This window comes from Humulus lupulus, chromosome 7, assembly GCF_963169125.1.
Source record: "Humulus lupulus chromosome 7, drHumLupu1.1, whole genome shotgun sequence".
In the NCBI taxonomy this organism is placed as follows: Eukaryota; Viridiplantae; Streptophyta; class Magnoliopsida; order Rosales; family Cannabaceae; genus Humulus; species Humulus lupulus.
This window is the reverse complement of record NC_084799.1, coordinates 114,593,523-114,618,735: the sequence shown is the minus strand read 5'-3', so window position 1 is coordinate 114,618,735 and position 25,213 is coordinate 114,593,523. Positions and strand designations below refer to the sequence as shown.

At 43.2% G+C, this 25,213-nt stretch overlaps 1 protein-coding gene across 1 annotated transcript in view; it reads right to left on the bottom strand.

The window, feature by feature from the left end:
• Positions 1-292: 292 nt before the first annotated feature.
• Positions 293-25,213, bottom strand: part of LOC133792095 (uncharacterized) — a 47,449-nt gene continuing 22,528 nt past the window's right edge. Inside the window, exons 2-3 of the mRNA XM_062230004.1 lie at positions 633-1,220; positions 293-531 (exon numbers count right to left, since the gene is read on the bottom strand). Of these exons, the coding sequence (XP_062085988.1) occupies positions 768-1,220 (453 nt within the window). The 3' untranslated portion in view covers positions 293-531; positions 633-767. The remainder of the gene's footprint in view (positions 532-632; positions 1,221-25,213) is intronic.

Genomic DNA, 25,213 nt, shown 5'->3' with positions numbered 1-25,213 from the left:
TGCTTGTCTCTCATACTGCAGACGTGAATGAACAACATATTGGGTTTGGTTGTCAAACATTTTAATGTTGGACTGTTTACTTTACAGATTTTAAATTTCCCTCTATTGGTTCATCTCAATATTCAAAATTGTCCCCTGTTTCTATATCTTATACTTTTCCCTGGTAGATTATGTATTTTTTCAAAATGAGTACAGAGCAATTAAACATTCTAGAGCAAATGACTTAGTACTTTGAGTGCCTTGGTACTAATAGAGAGTGTTACTGAAAACAAGTACAGAGAAATTAGTTAAACATGTTCTGCTAGTTGTTCACTACCACACTAGCACTTCAATATTCTAGTGCCACACTATTCATTTCATATTTTCATTTGACATCTCTTTAGTAATTTTAAAGAAAGTACTAACAAAAATTTCAAGTACTAAAATTTATTTCCAAATAAAGAGCCATTAAGCTCTTACCTTCATATAAAGCATAATCAAGGAGACACTGATGTTTGATCTATGAATGAAAAATGTTGTTGCACCATAAAACTGGAAACAACAAGAAACAAAAAAGAAAAAAAAAACAAGCTCAGTAATTCCAAAAAAGATTAAAACACATTAAAACAATTAAAGTAAAGAGAGAAGCATACCTAGCAAAGGATAATGGCAATCCACCGAGAAGAAGCCCAGCATCAAGTTCGGCCAGAGTCACTTTGTTTCTCTTTTACGATAAGAGACTTGCAGAGATAATCAAAGCTTCTTATCCATCTCACCGCTACCATTATTTACTTCACTGCCATTTTCAGTCTCATTCCACTCTTATTCTCTCTCACTCCACCATCTTCACCATCATTCTCTTCTACTTCTCTCTTCCTTTCCTCATCTTCATCTTCATCCTCATCCTCATTTTCATTCTCGTTCTCACTCCCATTCCCATACCCATCCTCATTCACATTCTCATTTCCATCGTCACTTCCATTTCGGCTCCCCATTTCTTCTCCACTCAAATACCTATCCTCATCCTTCTCTTCTTCTTTTTCTTCTTTCTTCTCCTCCAAATCCGGTTTCAGAATTGGCTCTTCCTCGTTCTCCTTCAATTCCAACCTCGCAAGCTCCTGATGAATAGAAACTCTGCTTACCTCCTCTTCCTTCTCCTTCTCGACCGCCCCATGACTGAGATCAGAAGTTTCAGGATCGGGATCACCATTGTTATTAGAAGAAGAAGAGGAAGACGGTGGCTAATACTAAAACCCTAACTGGGTATCGCTTGAGGGATGGTCAGAAGTGTGTTAGAAAACTGTTTAGAGGGTTGCAAATAAAAAAGTAGAGGCAAATAAAAAAGTAAAAGTAGAAGATAATTTACTAATACGTGGGCTCCAAAATTTTGGTACCGCCAATTTTGGTACCGCCAATTTTGTTCCCACCTATTATTTTATTATTTGATGTATCATAATACTTTTTCAATACTATTATATTCATATGTTATGGAAAGGGGTATTTGGTGTAGTGTGGGTTACTCGGCACGAGGCGATCCTAGGGAGCACATTAGCAGGAAAGTCACAACAGGGCCAAATACCCGACTCGGGGTAAGTCAAGGGGGTATTTTGGGTATTTAGTGTATTAGCAGGATAATGGGTAATGGGAACTTTACTTTTGGGAATGAGCTATGTTGGGATAGGTTTTTGGTGAGATTTGGCTTGAACAAACAAGGGGAAAATCTGGTTTTTCATGTTGAGCCGCGACCCTGTTCTTGAGGCGTTGTGGCTCTCATGAACGCACAGAGAAGCAGGTGCTAAAATCCCTTTTGAGCCGCAACGCTTGTAGGGGCACGTCGTGACGTGTGTGGTCCAGTGGAGAGCCCTTGGGCTCTCTGACTTGAGGTGGGTCACGACTCTTTTGCCTTGGGCCGCGACGCTTGAAGATATTTTTAGCCTCGAGAAGGTTTTGAGTACGGGAACTCAAACCTAAGGGCTTGAGATTGATTCTACTACCCCGTTTAGTAGAATTCAATGTCCCGGAGGCTAGGACTCGGTCTGAAAGCCTTTATTCCCTCGCTATTCACGAGATTCTATATTGTGGTTGTGACTAGGTTATCACTAGGGGCTCAGAACCGGGATCGTGCTTGAGGGTCGTTCTTAATATACATTGCACTCGGACTTGAGATAAGAAAATTACACCCAATACATGTTAAATGTGATTATCTGTGTGGTTAGGGTTCGACCCCATTAAGAAACATGGTCATTACTGTGTTTGTATTTAATTGGCTGAGATGTATGATTAATATGTATGCATACTTGTATTATCTAAAGTATGCTTATCACTAACTGGTTATCTGGTTGTTTAATTTGATTATGAATAGGGCTCAGGCCCCTGAGAATGAACATGAATATGATTATGTCTGTGATTAATTGATTAAGCATGCGTGAATGCTCTATTTTGGGATATCTATTAAAAGATGTAAGCTTGTTTGCATTATTTGATTGAAAAGCTTTGGTTCATAAGTCAAGGGCGGCAATAGTGCTGAGTGCTGGTCGATATGGTTAGGCCTAATCTGGATCGCATTATACGCTTGTCCGATCCAATGGTCATGGAAAATTAGAGCGTCAGGTATGCTAGGCCAGCACTACGACTGGTATATACAGAGGATAGGGCACAGGCCCCCGGGGTGACTCATTTGTCCCATATCCTAGGGCGCTGGGCCCCAGTATGACTTATTAATCATTTATTTTGGGCAACGAGCCTCGTTATGACATGGTAGTCATTTATATGTAATTGTATGTATGCATGAGTAGGTTATCACTGTTGGGCATGCTAGATATGCATCTGGAATCTATATTCACTGTTCATGCACATGCTTAAGTTTTCTTGCTGAGCCTTGGCTCACGGGTGCTATGTGGTGCAGGTAAGGGGAAAATGAAGTTGGACCAGTCATGAGTTGGAGAGCTTCTGTGGCGGCGTGTACATATGCGGCTGCTTGACCACCACAACCGAGGGTATCTTAGAGGAACTAGGGTTGTAATCCCTTATTTTTCCGCCTAGGTTGGTTGGTTGTAACTTTTGAATTGTAGTAGACCTTTCAAACATCTATTTATGTTATTTTGGGATCCCATGTATGAATGCAAATATTTTTAGTAAAATGTCAACGTTTCCCTTTGACCAAATTTTTTAACCCTAACCCTTGTCACTAACCTTAGTTACGAGTTTATAACCAAGGGACTTGATTAACAATTCTAGCACTATTTAAAGTACACAGTGTAATGGTTCTAGATTAGGAGGACATTACAACTTGGTATCGGAGTGAGGCAAGGTTAAGGGTTCCTAAAGACTGGTCGGGCATGTACACTTGCCACTAAAGACAAGCTCGACTCAAGGTTTGGTAACTATTTATGTGGTTATGTGTTTAACTGCTTAAATAGGATATAAATGCCTTATCTGCACGCCTTATTAGGAAGCATGAGATATTCTAATAGGGACTGGCCCTTGACTATTGATAAGGTTATGTGCTTTCCTGCTCAATTGATAAATAAATGTTTTACCTGCATGCTAGAGAAGAGAGCATGATATTTATGTTTGTAAGAGTAGGGGTTATTAATTGATGCATGAGCTTTATGGGCATGTATTTTAGTACTGTTAGAGAATATTAACAATGAAGATGATTATAATCAAAATGAACACAAAAAATATATATAATATTAGTTAATAATATTACATAAGTAAAAGAAAAAGATGAGAAGAGATTACATAACTTATGACAATTATCATAAGAGTAGAAGGTTAAAGATGAAGATCTCAAGAGCAACACAAGGCTTAAACAAGGTTCAAAATTTTTGTCATCAAAGCTATTTCCTCCCTCATCAGAACACTTTGGGAATAATCTCTAGAAATGCTTCTAAGGATTTATCAAGCCTTCACTCATACTCATCATAGTGTTCTAAAGATCAACATGCCACACAAGTGTTCTAAACTATGTAGTGTGTTTTTCAGATTCACACATTACATCCAAGTGGAGTAAGATGATTTCTATTTATAGAGTTCTAATCCACCATTTGATTTTCTAATGCCATCAAACCCTTTTTGGGGGTTAGAAAACATGCACACAACAACTATAAATTATTATAGCTAATGAAAATCAAATTCAAGATGTTAGAGTTACAAAACTTATGATCATCATTTCATAAGAATTGTAACTTACTCTATATGTTACAAAAACTTATTATGATCATCATTTCTCAAATTGTAACTCCACAATATATGTTACATTTGACAAAATAACATTTGTCACATAATTCATTTGATCAAAATATTATATTATATGTAAAATAATATAACATTCTTGCACTAGATTAAATGACACTTCTCTAGTGACAAATAGTTTGTAACATTTATTTAATCAATCAAACATTATATTATAGAATAATATAATATTCCCCACTTGATTAAATAATTCAACTCTCTATAGAAACCAATGCATTAGTGCATAAAGTAAAATGTCTTTCGACTTGAATTTTACCTTAGTGTAATTATCATAAAGTTTGTTGGAATTTTGGTTGCTCAAGCATTGAACCACTATTCCTTGATAACAAACCAGTGATAATGCACACACTTTTGCTATGTTCACTTGAGAACCTCATGGCTCGCTTTTGTACTGTTAATGGCCATGTGCACAAATCCATTCATGGACTTTTCTTGAGAATGAACTCCAAATTCTCATGAGAGCCGGCACCACTTCTAAGTCCATATAGGTGGAACATTTATAGTACCTTGTTACTCTTAAGATACTTGTCATCTCAAGACTAAGTTCCATTAAAAAACCTTTTGGTTTTAACCCTACAATTAGTAACACTTAGTACTTATATCTTAGACAAGACAATTTTAGGTACTATACACATTCACTTAGTTGACTTGTTATTACGTATTGAACCTAACACTAGTTTGAGTAACTAATATTAAGATATGTTACCATCAACCGTGAATCTCTTTAGGGAGTTTTAGTCCCATCCCTCGAGATGTACTAAATCTTTTGTAAAAGATTTAGTCATTTGTCAAGTTTTCACTTAACTTCTCAAAATTTTGATTCCATTTTGAATCATTTTCTTTTCTCATGTATGCATACTTAATGAGTCATCACTCTCTCATTATTTTATTCAGACTTTGTGCTAGATATAGTTTGAATAAAATATTTACACATTTAATTTATCAAAACAGTGAGTTTGACCCAAGTCAACACCCCTACTATTTTTTACACTTCAATACTCAAGATAAGCACACTTTCTTGAGTATTGATTCTAGAAACCTTTTATTTTTCTTCTTTCTATTACTCTTTTTATGTTATATATTGATTCTTTATTGAACCAATCTCACAAACTAACCTTAGACATCAAGCATGTCAATATCACTCATATTATATACATAAAGCTTAAAATAATTTAGAATGTGGAATTCAAGATCATATAACTTGTATATATACATTTTAATAAGATGAACAAATTAATCAATCATTTCTCAAAATAAATTGACTAATTTTGGAGCATCACCCCCACATTTCTCATAAATGATAAAATGTCAATTTAAAATATAAATCTCTTCATTTCTATTAAGTCCTTTACATTATCCTCCAAGATAATAATAGACTTATGATTCCCAAAATTCATCATGAGTCCTTAAACCGCCTGATAATTTCACAATAAGTCAAAGTAAACAACACCTCAATGTTAATTTATTTTGACTCATTTACTTGTAAAAAAGCAAGACACATCCATTTGAAAGTAACATTCACTTGGTTTTCTTTCTTTTCACATTTCACATGATGAAATAAGTAAACACAAATACAATGTGAAAATTTCTCAAACAAATAATCACTAATGTTTATTTTTAATTGTCTAAATAATATCAAAATTACTTAAACAACTTTTGTGCATTTTCTAAGAGTCTCTTTGAGATTCTTTTGAAAATACCACTTTGACAGCCCTTGATTTTCTCATCAAAATCAAATTTGAAGATTTCAATTTTAACACTTAATCAAAGAAAATTAACCCTCATTGATTTAAATAACACTTCCTCTTGCTTTAGTTTAAAATTATCTCCTCATTGAAATCAATTTAAACATATCACTATCTTTAACCAAAATGAACAAAATTCTCATCAATTCATTCACTATTTTTTGTTTTAAGATTCAAAATTGCTTCTCCAATTTTGTAATGTCTCATCATTGAGACATTGAATATTTAAGAATTATTGTCACTAAATAATTCTCAATTTTTTTACAACACTTTAGACTCCAAGGCTATAGATCAATATGCCATCCTATAATTTTGGATCCACTTTGATCCATTCTTGCAATAACAAGACACACTTATCATAAGATGTAACCCCCTTAGGTTCATAATTTCTTATCTCATAATTGAGATGCTCAACACTTAAATGAGAAAATTTAAATTCTCAAATAATTATCTTTATTCACCAATTAAATAGTAACTCATCACATTCCAACAGTAGTAGGATAAAACCTATTTCTATCACCTTAATTATCATATTATATAACACACCATAATAATTCACATGTATATTCCCATATAAATATACTTTTAATTTAACAAATATTAGCATGATTATATCTCAATTGCCAACACATGTGATTTATCATACTATTATGCTTTTCCATTCATATAGATATAAATCACATATATACATATAATGATTTACATATATACATGTTTTAATTTATAATGATTCAACTTAAATCAATAAAACATGTCAACTTAAATCACCAATTTACATCCAAATAAAGTCCTATTACCACAAAATATGACAAATTACGATATAGGAAATTCACAATTTCAAGATTATGATAACATATCAAATACTTTTCTTATAAAATAATTAGCCTGTCATGACATAGATTACATATGTTTCAAATCACAAAATTACACACATATATATACCCAAATATGTGAATATATATCACCACACTATTATATAAAATGGTGTATTGTAGAGTTTAAACCACCATGATTACCCATTAAGTGGTTTAAACTTTGAGATCTAACTTTATACCATAAAATGAATGTTCTTCATCTCCTTTCTTGTGATGTGTCAAGAGTATCACATTGATCCTCCTCCAATAGAAACTTTGAGTGTATCACCTTCCAAGAAAAATAGCTTTTAGATTGTTAGAGTATATTAACAATGAAGATGATTACATCAAAATGAACACAAAATATATACATATATATATATAATATTAATTAATAATATTACATAAGTAAAAGAAAAAGATGAGAAGAGAAGAGATTACATAACTTATGACAATTATCATAAGAGTAGAATGTTAAAGATGAAGATCTCAAGAGCAACACAAGGCTTAAACAAGGTTCAAAACCTTTATCCTCAAAGCTATTTCCTCCCTCATAAGAACACTTTGGGAATACTCTCTATAAATGCTTCTAAGGATTTATCAAGCCTTCTCTCATACACATCACAGTGTTCTAAAGATCAGCATGTCATCACAAGTGTTCTAAACTATGTAGTGTGTTTTTCACATTCACACATTACATCCAAGTGAGCAAGATGGTTTTTATTTATAGAGTTCTCATCCACCATTTGATTTTCTAATGCCATCAAACCCTTCTTGGGGTTAGAAAGCATGCACACAACAACTATAAAATATTATATCTAATGAAAATCAAATGCAAGATGTGTAACTCTTTTTACACATTTTTTTGTGAGAGTTACAAAACTTATGATCATCATTTCTTAAGAATGGTAACTTACTCTATATGTTACAAAAACTTATCATGATCATCATTTCTCAAATTGTAACTCCAAAATATATGTTACATTTGACAAAATAATATTTTTCACATAATGTCGGGGTTTTATGCCCTAATTAAAACCCAAATTCTTTGTAATCTCATTTTACTATCAATACAAGAATAGAAATCATTTTTTTGACTTGGTCAATCACTTTTCTCACATGTTTTATTTCATGATTATTTGTTTAATATAAAATTCTATTAAATCCTGAGCATATAGCTAATCGTATTTATAGTGACGTAATCACAGTGGAATATAAATATGATTATGTTTTCAAAATAAGTTAGTCCTAAGATTAGTCAGTGCACATGATTTACACTGACTTTCCAATCTACGATATGATCTACTTACACATTGTAGTGTTATGTTCTCTCCAGAACATTAGCAAAGTAGATAAGATCGGATGTATTTGTTACACCAGACAAGACTGATATTGACAGTTGATAAGATAAGTAAACATACCGTTATTATCTATTCTAGTCATATCATATAGTTGACCATAGGTCAATTCAATCTCAATTCTGAGTGGTTAGTATTCTAACTGACTGTATTATTTGACTTCTTTGACTTGTTCGTTACTAGCTTACCCTATGGACTGGCCCATACTTACATCTTTGGAACTCGGTAGTATAATTGAGTGGGAGTGTTAATCATAGATATGAACATCTATAGCTTCTGATGAAGAAGTGAAACGATGGTTTTCTTTTAGTTTGGTTCAAGGTGTTTAAAGATAGAGATCTCATTTCAGTAATTAAATTAGTTTACTGAAGTATCATTTACAAGGAACTAAGTGTTTTAAGGATAAAATACAATGATGGGTAAAACAATATTTTAGTCCCATCTCATTGTAGACTGTCTATAGAGGATTGAGTGACAATTATGGTTGTAACAATGGATAATTAATAGCGTATCTATATTTGTTATAGAGCGTTCTATGAATTCAAGAGTGCAATTCCGAGTCTATAGTGGAGTCACGATGAATTAATAAGTTAGTAAATTTATTTGTTAGATTTATGATAACTTATTGGAGCTTGATTTCATAGGCCCATGGTCCCTATTGTACCTTGTATAAAATCATCTAGATAGTCTCAATTAATTGATTTAATTATCAATTAGAATTATCAAAGTTGACCAGGTCAATTTTGGATAGTTTCACAGAGTTATGTAATTTTGAGAAAAAAAGATAAATTAGGGCAGATTTATTAATTAAGATAAATTGGTATCTAAGTTAATAAATAAGTTTAAATCGAGGTTCAAATTATAAATAATTAATTTGATAAATGATTTAAATAATTATTTAATTAATTAAATCAATAGAAAATAATACAGGCCTTGATTTTAAGTCTAATATGCTTATAATCAAATGGGAAATTTTATGGGCCTAAAGCTGATGATAATTTCGACCTAGGGCTTCAAATTGGCTATTATTTTATTGATTTTTTAATTAAATTAAATGACCTAATTGAGTCTATAAAAGGGGTGCTTAGAGAGAAGTCAAACACAGACGACAGATAAGTTTAATCACTAGTTTTCTGATAGTTTTAGATTCTTTCTAAACACAAGTCCTTTTCTAAGCCTCTTTGTTATTTTCTCTTCTTCTCTCTGTATCTATATCATGTGTTGAGAATTGCCCACTCTAGTCTAGGTGATTCTAAGGATACTTTGGATGACTGAAGAAAATTGAAGATCGGTTCAGTTTCTTGATAATACTCTGCGACAGAAAGGATACAAGGGTTAGAGAAACTGAAGGAAGGACTCACTCATTCTGCTGCATATACTGTAAGTATTATTATCGTTGTTTCTCTTTGAATTAAATTTTATGAACATGTTCTAGGTTATCTCATATTAATTTGTTTAATATTAGATCAACATTAAAATAAATAAAGATCCTGTATAAATTTTTCCCAACACATAATTCATTTGATCAAAATATTATATTATATGTAAAATAATATAAAATTCCCACACTAGATTAAATGTCACTTCTCTAGTGACATATAGTTTGTAACATTTATTTAATTAATCAAACATTACATTATAGAATAATATAATAAGTACTACTGCTGTATATGAATGCGGGTGTTGTTTTGTTTTACCCGTGGGAAGGATTTTGGATGTGATCATCATGCCTAATGGGACAAGTCATTGACTGCAGAAGAACTCAGAGGTTATGTACTCAAGGCAGTCAATGAGACCTAACAGTGTTTATGTTGAGGCTGAAAGTTTTAGCCAGGGCCAGAGCCCTCCACCTACCCCTCAGAATTGGCAGCAGGTGTTTACAGACATGAAAGCAAGATTGCAGAGACAAGAGGAAAAGATCAGGTGGTTGGAGCAGCAGGTACTGCCAGGAACAATTCTTCTTTTGTTATGCCAGGAGTGGCACTAGTTTTGGCTCAGCCTAGGGTTGAGAATAGGTGGGAATCAATATATGAGAGGTTTCATAAACATTACCCTCCAGTTTTTTAGGGAGGCCTAGATCCATTCAAAGTTGAACAATGGATGGGCATGGTTAGCACCATCCTCGATTTTATGGGGGTGGTAGGTCACGATAGGGTGATCTATGCTATGTATGTGTTACGGGAGGATGCCTGGACTTGGTGGGAAGTAGTATCCCAGATGCAAGATACAACTATGATGAACTGGGAAGAATTTAAGCAATTGTTTAATGATAGATATTATAGTGACATGGTCAAGATCGCAAAGACAAATGAGTTTCAGAATCTGGTTCAAGGAAATACGACTCTAGCAGAATATGTTAACAATTTTGATGGGTTGGCCAAGTTTGCTTTTCATATGGTACCCACGGACGTGGCTCAGAAAAAGAGATTTATCGAGGATTGAATTCCGGGATAGCCCAGGGCGTTAGGATCACCCAGTACATGAAATCTTTACCTATGCTCAAGTGGTAGGGAGGGCCCTTGTCGTTGAGGGCATAGGAAACGAGATATGGAGGGAGAGCGTCAGAGAGTGTGGAGCTCAGACAATGATACCCCCGTTTATTGGATCAGGTAGGGGCAGAGGCCCCAGAGATCAGAAAGGAAAGGCTACCGATATATTCAGTACCCCTAAGCTAGACGAGAGGTTCTGAAATGCTTAGATAGGCTAGCAGAGCGAGGGCGAAGAATAGAAAATCTACCCAGAATGCACTCGGTGCAGGAGGCGCCATCTGGGAGAATGCCAAGAAAGGGCATGTTTCTTATGTGGGAGTGTTGGGAACCTCAGGAGGGATTTCCCAAGGCTGAGGAAGAAAGAATCAAAGGGGGCAGACAACTTAACTTTAGCTCGAGTGTTTGATCCGAAGCAGTTAGAGGCTGAGGCAGGTTCCTCAGTAGTGAAAGGTTAGCCTCCTAGAAATGATTCTTATGTTATGTTGATTGAATCTGGTACCATGCTTTTATTTGTTTTGTTGCATCTAGTAAAGGCATAGAATTAGTATGTAGATTACGTTGCGAAGATAATTTGGAACCTTGTCACCTACCAAGGAACTGGTAACCTTCTTAAGAGATGGGCTAGATTATTGTGGGAAAAGATTCATCAGTTGACTCAATAAAGTTGGTTATGACCGAATTTAATATGATATTGGGTATGGATTGGTTAGCCAAGTATGGGCAACGATAGATTACAAGAATAAGATTGTAACTATTGATGGTGAGAACTCGTCAACTAAGTTAAGTTAGAAAAATTGCAAAGTAGAGATTATCAAAAGAAAAGCTTTAGAAATCTAAGTTTAAACTCCAAGAACAATTGTAGAAGAACAATGGTGAAATCAGTTTGTATTCACTAAGGTCCACTGCAACAGTAATTTTTCCAACCCCCTCCCATGTGGAATCAGGGTTCATTTTATAGTAGGCTCTAATGGCCCTAGATACATGGTGGTCTAGGGGACCAATTCGTACACAGGTACACTGTCAGGAGAGTGGTTTCAGAGGTAGGGGTGCTGACACTAGTACATGGCCAGGCACCACGAGGATATCCCCACTACTCGACCATACAGATGTCAGAGGAGTGGTGCAGATGGTAGTGGTGTCAACTCTAACATCTGGTTGGGAGCATGTAGGTCATGTCCTCTCTCCTAGTGCTCCAACCACTTGTCTAACATGAGTGCTATGGTCAGGAGTACGGGGTCCTAAAAGGCGTACCCCGCACAAGATTATACTAGCATGACCTTTTTGAATCATACTTGGCCATTCCCTTTCAGACGATGGGGGTGTCTCTCGCGAGCCCCTGGTGCAGCTTGTACGCGGGCGAGGCGCTGGCCTCGCAAGCCCTTGGTGCAGCGGGTGCACAGGCGTGGTGTCGGCCTCTCGACCCCCCGGCGCGTCTGCCATGTGGGCGTGCTGTGGAATGAGGCGGGGGCCTCACGTGGGCACACCGTGGAGAGAGGCGGGGGCCTCGCGTGGGCGTGCCACGGAGCGAGGCAGGGCTCGCGTGGGTGCACCATGGAGTGAGGCGGGGGTTTCATGTGGGCACGCCGCGGAGTGAGGTAGGGCTCACGTGGGCACACCGTGGAGCGAGGCAGGGGCCTCACGTGGGTGCACCGTGGAGCGAGGCGACGCTCTCGTAGGCGCCCCGTGGAGTGAGGCGGGGGTTCGCGTGGGCGCACCGCGGAGCGAGGTGGGGCTCGCGTTGGCGCACCATGGAGCGAGGCGGGGGCCTCGCGTGACCCCTCAGATCTCTTGATTCATTTTTATTAAGGCCTCCTTTGAGACATGGGTTGACGGAAAAATATCGGGTTGCTTGAACTATCTGAGGCTAATGAGGGTAGACTTCTATATTTTCCTGTGGATGCTCAAATTCCACCAAGGGAAAATATGGAGGTCGACCCTTATTAGCCTCAGACAGTTCAAGCATCCCGATATTTTTCCCTCAACCCATGTCTCATAGGAGGCCTTAATAAAAATGCATCAGGAGATCAGAGGAGTCATGCGAGGCTACTCCACGTGCCTCGCGCGAAGCCCCCGCCACGCTCCACGATGCGCCTACGAAAGCCCTGCCTCGCTCCATGGTGCACCCACGCAAGCCCCGCCTTGCTCCGCGGCACGCCCACGCGAGGCCCCCGCCTCGCTCCACGGTGCGCCCACGCGAGCCCCCCCTCGCTCCGCTGCGCGCCCATGCGAAGGCCTCGCCTCACTCCATGGTGCGCCCATGCGAGCCCCGCCTTGCTCCGTGGCACGCCCACGCGAAGGCCCCGCCTCGCTCCATGGTGTTCCCACGCGAGTCTCGCCTCGCTCCGCGATACGCCCACGCGAGGGCCCCGCTTCGCTCCACCGTGCGCCCATGCGAGCCCCACCTCACTCCGCGGCGCACCCACGCGAAGCCCCCACCTTGCTCCATGGCGCACCCACGCGAGCCCCGCCTCGCTCCGCAGCACACCCACGTGAGGCGCCCGTCTTGCTCCACAACACGCCCACAGGTCAGCCGCGCCGAGGGGTTGCGAGGTCGACACCACTCCCGTGCACTCGCTGTGCCAAGGGCTCGCGAGGCCAGCGCCTCGCCCGCATACAAGTTGTACCAGGTGCTCGCGAGAGACACCCCCACTGTATGAAAGGGAATGACCAAGTATGATTCAGAAAGGATATGCTAGTGTAATCTTGTACGGGGTATGGCTTTTAGGACCCCGTATGCCTGACCATAGCACTCATGTTAGAAAAGTAGTTGGAGCACTAGGAGAGAGGACATGGCCTGCATGCTCCCAACCAGATGCCAGAGTTGACACCACTACCACCTGCACCACTCCTCTGACATTCGTACGGTCAAGTAGTGGAGACATCCATCTGGCACCTGTCCCTGTATTGGCTGCAAGACCACTACCTCTGAAACCACTCTCCTGACAGTGTACTTATGTACTACCTGGTCCCCTGGACCACAGTGTATCTAGGGCCATTAGAGCCCACTATATAATGAACCCCAATTCCACATGGGAGGGTGCTGGAAAAATTATTGTAGCAGTGGACCTTAGTGAATACAAACTGATTTCACCATTGTTCTTCTGCAATTGTTCTTGGAGTTTAAACTTAGATTTCTAAAGCTTTTCTTTTGACAATCTTTACTTTGCAGTTTTTTTGACTTAACTTAGTTGACGAGTTCTCACCGTCAATAGTTTGGTGCCGTCTGTGGGAATCTAAGTACCAAGCTACTGTTCTACCATTACTTCTGGTAAGGAGAAATGCTGAGATGTTCAAAGCAACTCAGGGAACCACAAGAGGTGGAGTCCACCTTAACAGAGTCCAGCTGAAGGCCTCCATGAAGGACCCTCCTCCACCTAGAGATGTGGAGCCCCCAAGGGACCCTGAAGTTCACGAGGATGATAGAGAGGTCACGACACCGGCCGTCCCGCCTGGAGAGAGTCTTCCAAGGGCACCGTCGGGAAATGCCAACGAGTTTTCGCCTCCTAAATCGCCACAAGTACCGAACTCCGGCCGGCAGGACCTGGGCCCCTCAACGCATAGACATGATAAGCATCCCCGGGTCTATTCTGCGAGCTCTAGTTCAAATTCTCGATTCTATGAAGAAGAAATACGTGAGCTGCACCGTAAGAACCAAAGGTTGGAGACTACCCTGGAGGATATGCAAGAGGTGCTGAATGGTCTATTGCAAGGTAAGTCAAGCGTGACCTTGCCCAAGAAAAAAGAGAAAGGTCGCGAGGGGGCAGAGACCACCGTTCCAGTAGATGATGGGAGGACTCGACACTCCACCAGTAACACCCCCCGAATGAAGCAACGTGAACATCCTGAGCCACCGAAGCAGGCCCAGAAACTAGAGCCGAAGACCAACGCGGCCCATCGCAACGAGGACGAGGTCACCTCTAAGAGAGCACCCTCAGATTTACGGGAGGAGCTCAACAAAAAGAGGGCGGGTAAAAGGATCACGCCCCCTATGGCGCCTCGAGAGGGCAAAGGAAAGGGGGATCTTAACCCGTCCGCTTTAAGGGACTCCCTAAGCAAGAGGAGACAAGACCTGGACACAGAAATGAGGAGCCTGCGAAGCAAGATCATCATCGCCTCTGGAGGTCAAGCTGCTGAGGAAGAGTTCGACCATGAGTCACCCTTCATTAATGAGATCCAAGCCATATAGCTCCCTGCCAATTTTAAGGAGCCCCATATGACTCCCTATGAAGGAAGCACAGATCCAAAATACCATCTAGATATATTTAACGACCTGATGAAGCTGAGGGTAATTGGCAGCGGAGCTAGATGCCACTACTTTGCTGTCACCTTAAGAGGACCTGCGTACAAGTGGCTCAAAAGACCTAGACCGGGGTCCATCAGATCTTGGCAACAGCTTTCTGATGAATTCCTCCAGCACCACCACGCCGTGCGAGACTACACGATGCCAGGCACCAGCCTCGCGAATGTGAAGCAAGGAGAAAACGAGAGTCTGAAGAGCTATATTCACAGGTTCAATATGGAGGCAGCTAAAGTAGGGAGCCTGACCCACCGAGAGCTGAAAATGGCCATCACAGCTGGAGTACGCCCATGAAGCAAGTTATGGGATAACATGCTCAAGAGGGAGGAAACAGACTTGGATGATTTCTATGAGCGGGAACAAAAATATATTCGCGTGGAGGATGGTCACGAGAACCTCAAAGCTGGAAAAGGGCTGTCGCCCCCGAAACCTTCAGTCCAAGAAAACCCAAGCGGTGCAAAGAAGAGGGGGGTTGATGAGGGAACAAGAGATGATCGACCCCGAAAGCATCAACGCTCTGAGGAGCGCCTACAGGGTCCCTACACCTTTTACATTGACCTCACCCATGCGAGGGAGCATATTTTCGTTGCGAACGAAAACCAAGTCCCTTTCAAAAGTCCCCCTCCAATGAAAAAAGACCGATCTAAAAGAGACCCCAGCAGGTATTGCCAGTATCACAAGGATGTCGGCCACACCACCGCAGAATGCAACCATTTGAAGGTGGAAATCGAGGAGCTCATCCGCATGGGACATTTGTGCAGATACGTGTGCAAGGAGAACCAAAGGCCAGAAGAAGGAGCGTCCCCGCCGTGGGCGCGAGGGGTGGCCCCAGAAGTATAGGGAGAGGTCAGGACCATATTTGGAGGATCAGGATTCGGAGGCGATTCAAGGAAGGGACGAGACAAATACGCCAAGGAGGCCAGACGAAGTCCACCACCGTGCGTTTTAAGTCTGGAGCAACGCCCCCCGAAGAGTTTCAAGGGAGAGAATAACTCAATAACTTTCACTGAAGAAGACGCGCAGGGGGTGCATTTCCCTCATAATGACCCCTTGGTGCTAACTTTCCAGCTTGCGAACATGAGAGTACATCGAGTCCTGGTGGATAATGGAAGCTCTATGGACATCCTGCATCATCTCGCTTTGGAGAAGATGGGACTGATCATCTGGCACTTGAAACCCTGCAATTCCTCCCTTTACGGGTTCACAGGGGACTCGATACAACCCATAGGTGCGATTGGATTAGCCCTCACCATGGGGGAACAACCCAAGAAAACCACCATAATGGCAAACTTTGTCGTGGTGGATTGTGCCTCAGCCTTCAACGCGGTATTAGGGAGACCCTCTCTGAGAGAATTGAAGGCGATAACTTCTGTGTATCACCTTGCTATGAAATTCCCAACCCCTGGGGGAGTAGCCTGCATGAAAGGGGAGCAGAAGGAAGCGAGGGAATGCTATAACATGTCCCTCCGCATAGCCACAAAACCATCGGCGCCGATGGCAATGGTTGTGTATGAAGGTGCGACCCACACGAGTTGGACGGATGAGTTACAGAACACCTCGAGAAATGCTACCAGTGGGGCTTCGGCCCCTAGTGCACAGAGGACCTATGTTTAGTTTGTTCCTTGTTATGTTAGCATAGCAAGTATGAACCAAAGAGGCTACCTAGGTAACCTCCTAGTTAGATGTAACCCTTCTTTAAATATGTCATTGTAAACTGCACGCTATGAATGAAACTGTTTGCAACTTCACGTGTTATTTTTCTTCTCTATGCGAGCATCGGCCAAAGTGCTTGCCGAAATAAATTTTACCAAACACTTGGGGGGCAGGACAGGAGGTAAAGACATACAGCAAGCAAAAAAGGACCCTCTAACAGGAGGATCCTAAAAAAGGACCCCCTATCAGGAGGAACCTAAAAAAGACCCTTTAACAAGAGGATCCTAAAAAGGACCCCTTGCAACAGGAGGATCCTAAAAAAGACCCCGTGCACCAGGATCCTAAAAAGGGCCCTCTATCAGGAGGATCCTAAAAAGGACCCCTTGCACCGGAGCCTTAAACAAAATTTTTTAAAAGAGGAATGCAATTTGCGGTGAAGCCTTATAAAGAGGGAGAGGACCTTACAAGGCGTCTCTTGGGATCACAAGGATTAGCTACCCTTGTGAACATCAAGGAGGCCAAAATGTCTTGCAAAAAAAAAAAACAACAACACCCTTCTAAATAAAGGCAGATGCTCCCACAAGAGGAAAGACCTCAGAGAGAGCACCCACCAATAAGCCTAGAGCGGCCACCAAGCCGTCTAGCCAAAAAGGGTCCTAAAAGAGACCCTTGCAAAAATAGTACTATGAATAACGACGAAAGGACGCTTCTCGCAAAAAATAATAAGCGTGCGCAAGAATATATAAAAGGATAGCTAGAACCCAAAGGGTCAAAATATTCTTATAGAAGTAATCAAGAGGCACCAAAAAAGGTCCCAGTGAACCCTTTCACATGGGCTCCAAAGGACCTCTAGCCTGATAAAGAAAAAAGGGGAACCTACCAAAACCCCATCATACAGGCTCAAAAGGGCCTCAAATGCAGTGGAATAAGAGATAAGTACCCACACATGTATATATACATTAAAAAAGGGAGCATACACCCATAGCGGGCTAGCTGACAAAAGTTATGAAATAACAACTTCAGGGCTTCCTGCCACGGGCACTCCACACGGCCTCTTGAGCAACGACATGCTCACCGAAAGAAGAAAACTCAAAATTGGGATCCTGCCTCCACACGCTGTAAAGGGCGCGGTCTATGGACCTGTACTCAATGGCAGTCTTCTCTGCCTCCAAGGAAGCATTTCTCTCCTGTAACGAGGCGACATCGGCCTTAGCAGCCTGGAGTTTGGCCCTGGTAGCCTCGACTTTGTTCTCTAAATAAGTAACCCTCTCCTCGGACACTGCCGCGATAGCCTTGGTCACCTGGAGTTTGCTCTTCAGGCTGGTAACTTGGCTCTGCAGCTTCATGGCTTTGGCAACCGCATTCAGCTTCCTTTTTGATGAGGCAACAAGTTTGGTCCGAACCTTCTTTAGATCAGTCTGGGCTTCCTCAAGCTCTTTCTTGAGCTCCTGGACCCGGGCCGTGAGAAAGTCCCTCTCAGTACTGGACGCGGAGAGGTTGCTAGACGAGTCGGCAAACCACAGAGCCACGGTATAGGCCTGCACAAGAAAGTTAACAACAACAACAATAAGTAACAAAAAAAAATATGCACGTACATCTATACATAATAGGGCCGACGCGAGGTGTAGGATCTCACCCAAGCCATGGTGCGCCTTAGGTTTTCCCCAAGGTCCGACAGAGCAACATTCCCAAGACCGTTCCAGACAGATACAAGGAGGTCTGAGGCAAGTTGGACGTGTCGCTGCCCGTAAGACGTCGCCACCCGAGTCACCTAGGGCTCCCCATCCACACTAGGGGCACTTGGCTGGATGAGGACAGATGACTCGCTCGCTGAAACGAAAGGGGGCGCGGTGAAAGTGGAAAAGTGAGGCCCCAGTAGATCAGAGGGAGGCTCCGGAAGATCGGCAAAATAAGCTCTCGATGGTCCAGGGTCGAGGCAGACAAAACACCCCAGAATAGCCTGCTGGTCTTAAGAATGAGAGGCTATGTCCAGATCATAAGAGGCACATGGAGGGCATCCCCCAGGAGATGAAGGCAGCTGGTGAGGTCCCCCGCGTTCAAGGGGGGTCTTCCTCCAGCTCTTCCTCAGCCTCGTCGTCGTCTGGGCAAGGCTCGGCCGATACCCCCTTCATCTTCTTGGACCTAGAGATGGTCCAAAACAACCTGGGGTCAGAGACAGGGGACAGTTTATGGAGGTTCAGATTCCTCATGGTGAATAGGTGCACCGCCTTTTTCATAGCGGGGTCAGCGCTGAGGAACTTCCTCATATCCTTCGCTTCCGACCCGACGACTGTGGGTTCAGTGAATTGCTCTGCATAATACACGTCACGGTCAACATGAACGTAAGTCACGAAACAATAAGTTGCAAAAAAGGAAAAGAGAGAAAGTGATGCTTAGGGTACTTACTGGGAGTGGCTCGGAAATGCTCGCGGACAGAGAGAGGACCTTGCACAAAGAAAAAGTCCTACTTCCAGGACCCTGGGTTGGACACCGAGCCCTCTATCATAGAGGCTTCTCCGTTGACTTTTTGTAAATAGTAAAAGCCCTTTGACATGGGAGGGGGTTGGAAAAATTACTGTAGCAGTGGACCTTAGTGAATACAAACTGATTTCACCATTGTTCTTCTGCAATTGTTTTTGGAGTTTAAACTTAGATTTCTAAAGCTTTTCTTTTGATAATCTTTACTTTGCAGTTTTTCTAACTTAACTTAGTTGACGAGTTCTGACTGTCAACATTTCCCTTGGTGGAATTTCAGCATCCACACTTGCCCCCCAGTCTAGGAGAGGACCTTTAGGTGCTCTTGTAGACTCTTCTCTTTAATTCTTATAAATAGGTCCTCATGCAAGGCTTATTATTTACACCTTATTCCATTGGTTTAGTGGTTTTGAGAATCCTTCCTCTTTCAAGAGGTAAGGGGTTCAATCCCCCTCATCCTCATTTTTTCCATAGTTTCCTTCATTTTATTTTTTCATTTCATTTTTTTCTTTTAATTTCATTTTTTTCTTTTAATTTCATTTTTTTTTATACATATGAGCTAAATTTTTTGGTATGTCTATTTGGAGGCTAACACATCCTTTTTGTCTATCTTTACAGATGCGCATTTTCGACCATTTGGTGCCTTTGGCCCTCGACCTCGACAGCGCTCCATTTCACCTGCTTGAGGTATATTTTCTTTTTCCCTCACGTTCATTGGGTAAAAATTAGCATTACTCGGGATGTGGTACCTTGGCCTGAGTTTGCAGTGAGTTTGCCCATTTGCATGCCCCTCTTTTTTATACCCTGTAGTTGGTCATTTAGGGTGTTTGCATCTAGAGGTTTTAAGCCCATTCCTTTGTGTTTTGTAGCCATCCCCTCATTTATACGTGAAGCCCTTTTTGCTTTCGGGACGAGGTCTCATGGCCAGTGACGGTCCGTTCGACATACCTCCGGGAGCTGAGTTTGTTGACCTGTCCTCATACTCAGAGTCCCCTGAGGAAAACCCTTACCAAGACTATGACTCCTTAAGGCAGGCCCGTATCCGTCACCTTGAGCACATGGCTGAACTTAGCCGTAAAATTTGGGTGGTGGAGAGTGAAATCGACTCGACGTTAAGAGTAGACGGAACACCCTTCCCCCCTGACCTTAGTGACCATGTAGCGGGCCTTAGGGTGACCCTTTTAGAGTTGTAGAGGGAGCTGGAGTTTATGGAGGGGCACCTCCCGCCTGAGCCCTCCAGCCCATCCTCACCTTATGACTGTCATGGGGCCGCTCTTGCTTCCCCTCAGCCCTTAATTTCGATCTTTCCTAGCTTAGCGCTTCCGCGGCCGGTGCCCTGATGGAAGACTCTTGCTAGGAGGAGAAAATGGAGGGTCAAGTATTCTGTCTCTTCCTCACCTTTTTCTTTTGATTTTGCAGATATGCTGAGGGCACGACAACAGGTATCTACCCAAGAGCTGGACGACGCTCCTTTACTGGCATCCGAGCTGGTGTCGCATGTGTTAGAGAATAAATTGAGAGAAATTGTGAAGCACTATCATGTTCCCCCCAGAGTATGCCTTATATGCTCCTTTGGAGGCATGCCGGGCCGACCGCCCCAGGACTGGCCTCGTGGCCCTTAGTGCACACATTCTGAAGGCGGGTGGTACCATCCCATTTCACCCATTTTTCTTAGCGGTTCTTAACTATTTCGACCTAGACCCCCTTCAGCTATCACCCAACAGTTGGTTGACCCTGAGCTGCCTATTTGTGGCATTTGCGGTAATTGCCAAACGTGCTCCTACAATGCAAGAGGTGCACTTCCTGTATAACCTCATGCCCTCTCCCAAATCCAAGGGCTTCTACTATTTGCAAAAGGCCAATAACGAGCTCTCATTGATAGAGGGCTCAGTGTCCAATACGGGGTCTTGGAAATGTGAATTTTTCATTGTAGATGGCCCTCTCTCTGTCCGCGAGCACTTCTGCGCCACCCCCAGTAAGTACCCTGGGCCTCCTTTCCTTTTTGTTGGAACTTACAGTCTTATACTTATGTTTGCATTGACAATGGCGTGGATCATGCAGAGTAATTTGCCGTTCCCGTGGTCATTGGGTCAGAGGCAGACGTCGTGATGGACCTCATTAATGCCGACCCCGCCCCGAAGAAGGCGGCATTCTTATTCACCGTTGAAAATCTCAACCTCCACCAGTTGTCCCCAGTTTCGGACCCCAAGTTACTGTGGTCGATCTCTGGGTTAAAGAAGACTACGGCTGCATCGGTTGAGCCTTGCCTAGAGGAAGGTGAAGTTGAGGATGAGCCGGGGGAAGCCCCCCTTGAATGCGGGGGACCTCACCATTGATCCTTGTCCCCTGGGGGACGTCCCCCTTATGTCTTTCATGACCAGGACATAGCCTCCCAATCTCAGGACCACCATGCCGCACCGGGGTGCTTTGTTTGCCCTGACCCTGAGGGCTATGACGCTTTCACTCAGGCTCCTCTCGACCCTGGACCATCGGGGCCTTATTTTGCCAATCTCTCAGCACCCCCCTCTGATTTACTAGGGCCTCACTTTTCCACTTTTTCTGCGCCCCCTCTCGTTTCAGTGAGCGGGTCGTCGGTCCTTACCCAGCCATGTGACCTTGGCCTGGATGGGGCGCCTTGGGTGAATCGTATGGCGACCACTTACGAGCGGCGATTCATCCAACTCACCTCGGACCTCCCTGAACCCGACTGGCACAGTCTTGGGAGTTTTGCTCTGTCAGACCTTGGGGAAACTCTAAGGCACACCACTGCTTGGGTGAGTTCATGCATCTTATGTCGGCCCTATTATACATATAGATGTGCATACACACATTTTGTTTTGTTACTTATTATTTGTGTTATTAACTTTCTTGTGCAGGCCCATGTTGTGGCTCAGCGGTTTGCTGACTCGACCAACAATCTCTCCGCGTCATGCACCGAGAGGGACCGTCTTGCAGCACGGGCTCAGGAGCTCGAGAGAGAGCTTAATGAAACCAAGGATAAGTTGACAAGGGCTCGGACCAAACGTGCCAACTCGTTAAAAAGAGGAAGAAAGCGGTTTCCAAGGCCTCGAAGCTGCAGGACATGGTTACCAAGCTAGAGAACGAGCTCCAGGGTGCCCAGGCTACCGCGGCTGCTGCGCAGGTGAGGGTCTCTTCCCTAGAGACCGATCTTGAAGCTGCTAGAGCCGAGGTTGCTGCGTCGCAGGAGAGGGTTGCCTCTTTAGAAGTAGAGAGGGCGACTACTGAGCATAGGTCCATAGAGCGCGCCCTCTATGGCGTATGGAGGCAGGACCCCAACTTCGACTTCTCCTCCTTTGGCGAGTATGCCGTGGCCCGGGCGGCTGGGTGGAGCGCCTGGGGCAGGAGGCCCTGAGGTTTCTATTTCATTACCTCTGCCAGCCAGCCCGTTGTCGATGTATGCTCGTTTGAGCCGTTGTAATATTATTGTTATTACTATTTTTCTTTTGTAAATCTTGTCATGTCCTCAAGACTCCCTTTTTTAATGTATATATACACGTGTGGTTATTTATCTCTTATTCCACTGCATTTGAGGCCCTTTTGAGCCTGTATGATGGGGTTTGGCGGGTTCCTCTCTTTTATTTACCAGGCTGGAGGTCCTTCGGAGCCCATGTGAAAGGGTTCAACGGGACCTCTCTTGGTGCCTCTTGATTACTTTTATAAGGATATTTTGACCCCTTGGGTTCTAGCTATCCTTTTATATGTTCTTGTGCGCGCTTATTATTTTTTGCGAGAAGCGTCCTTCTCGTCGTTATTCATAGTACTATTTTTGCAAGGGTCTCTTTTAGGACCCTTTTTGGCTAGACGGCTTGGTGGCCGCTCTAGGCTTATTATTGTTGTTACTATACTTTTTTTTTGGTTGTAAGACCCTTTGGCCTCCTTGATGTTCACAAGGGTAGCTAATCCATGTGAACCCAAGGGATGCCTTGTAAGGTCCTCTCCCTGTTTTATAAATATAAGGACTTCGCTTAAGGCCCTGATACAAGGGTTCCTTTTGGGATCATGGTCCCTTTTAAGGTCCTCCTGATAGAGGGTCCTTTTTAGGATTCTCCTGGTGCATAGGGTCCTTTTTTGGATCCTCCTGTTTGCTGGGGGGTCCTTTTTAGGCTCCTCTTGTTAGAGGGTCCTTTTTTTTTTTTTTTTTGGGATTCTCTAGTTAGAGGGTTCCTTTTTTTTTAGGATCCTCCTGTTAGAGGGTCCTTTTTTTAGGATCCTCCTGTTCTAGGGTCCCTTTTTTTTTTGTCGTTGCCTCCTGTCCTGCCCCCCAAGTGTTTGGTGAAATTTATTTCGGCAGGCACTTTGGCTGATGCTCGCATAGAGAAGAAAAATAACACGCGAAGTTGCAAACAGTTTCATTCATAGCATGTGGTTTACAAAGGCATATTTAAAGAAGGGTTACATCTAATTAGGAGGTTACCTAGGTAGCCTCTTTGATTCTTACACACTATCATAACATAACCAGGAACCAACTAAACATAGGTCCTCTGTGCACCGGGGGTAGAAGCCCCACTGGTAGCATTTCTTGAGGTTTTCTGCAACTCGTGGGTCCAACTCGCATGGATCGCGCCTTCATACACAACGATTGCCATCGGCACTGATGGTTTTGTGGCTGTGCGGAGGAACATGTTATAGCATTCCCTCGCTTCCTTCTGCTCCCCTTTCATGCATGCTACTCCCCCAGGGGTTGGGAATTTCATAGCCAGGTGATACACAGAAGTTATTGCCTTCTATTCTCTCAGAGAGGGTTTCCCTAATACCGCGTTGAAGGCTGAGGCGCAATCCACCACGACAATGTTTGCCATTATAGTGGTTTGCTTGGGTTGTTCCCCCATGGTGAAGGCTATTTCAATCACACCTAGGGGCTGTATCGAGTCCCCTGTGAACCCGTAAAGGGAGGATTTGCAGGGTTTCAAGTGTCGGACGCTCAATCCCATCTTCTCCAAAGTGGGGCGATGCAAGATGTCCACAGAGCTTCCATTATCCACTAGGACTCGATGTACTCTCATGTTCGCAAGCTGGACAGTTAGCACCAGGGGGTCATTATGAGGGAAATGCACCCCCTGCGCGTCTTCTTCAGTGAAAGTTATTGAGTTATTCTCGCCCTTGAAACTCTTCGGGGGTCGTTGCTCCAAACTTAAAATGCATGCTGGTGGACTTCGTCTGGCCTCCTTGGCGTATTTGTCTCATCCCTTCCTTGAATCGCCTCCAAATCCTGGTCCTCCAAATATGGTCCTGACCTATCCCTGTACTTCTGGGGCCACCTCTCGCGCCCGCGGCGGGGACGCTCCTTCTTCTGGCCTTTGGTTCTACTTGCGCACGTACCTGCCCAAATGTCCCCTGCAAATGAGCTCTTCGATTTCCACCTTCAAATGGTTGCATTCCGCGGTGGTGTGGTCGACATCCTTGTGATACTGGCAATACCTGCTGGGGTCTCTTTTGGACCGTTCTTTTTTCATTGGCGGGGGCCTTTTGAAAGGGACCTGGTTTTCGTTCACAACGAAAATATGCTCTCTTGCATAGGTGAGGTCAGTGTAAAAGGTGTAGGGGCCCTGTAGGCGCTCCTCAGAGCGTTGATGCTTCCGGGGTCGATCATCTCTCGTTCCCTCATAGACCCCCTTCTTCTTTGCACCGCTTGGGTTCTCCCTGGCTGAAGGTTTCGGGGGCAACGGACCTTTCCCGGCCTTGAGGTTCTCGTGACCATCCTCCATGCGAATGTATTTTTGTGCCCACTCATAGAAATCATCCAAGTTTGTGACCTCCCTCTTGAGCATGTTATCCCATAGCTTGCTTCCTGGGCGTACTCCAGCTGTGATGGCCATTTTCAGCTCTCGGCGGGTCAGGCTCCCTACTTTAGCTGCCTCCATATTAAACCTGTGAATATAGCTCTTCAGACTCTCGTTTTCTCCTTGCTTCACATTCGCGAGGCTGGTACCTGGCATCGTGTAGTCTCCCACGGCGTGGTGCTGCTGGAGGAATTCATCAGAAAGCTGTTGCCAAGATCTGATGGACCCCGATCTAAGTCTTTTGAACCATTTGTATGCAGGTCCTCTTAAGGTGACAGCAAAGCAGTGGCATCTGGCTCCGCTGC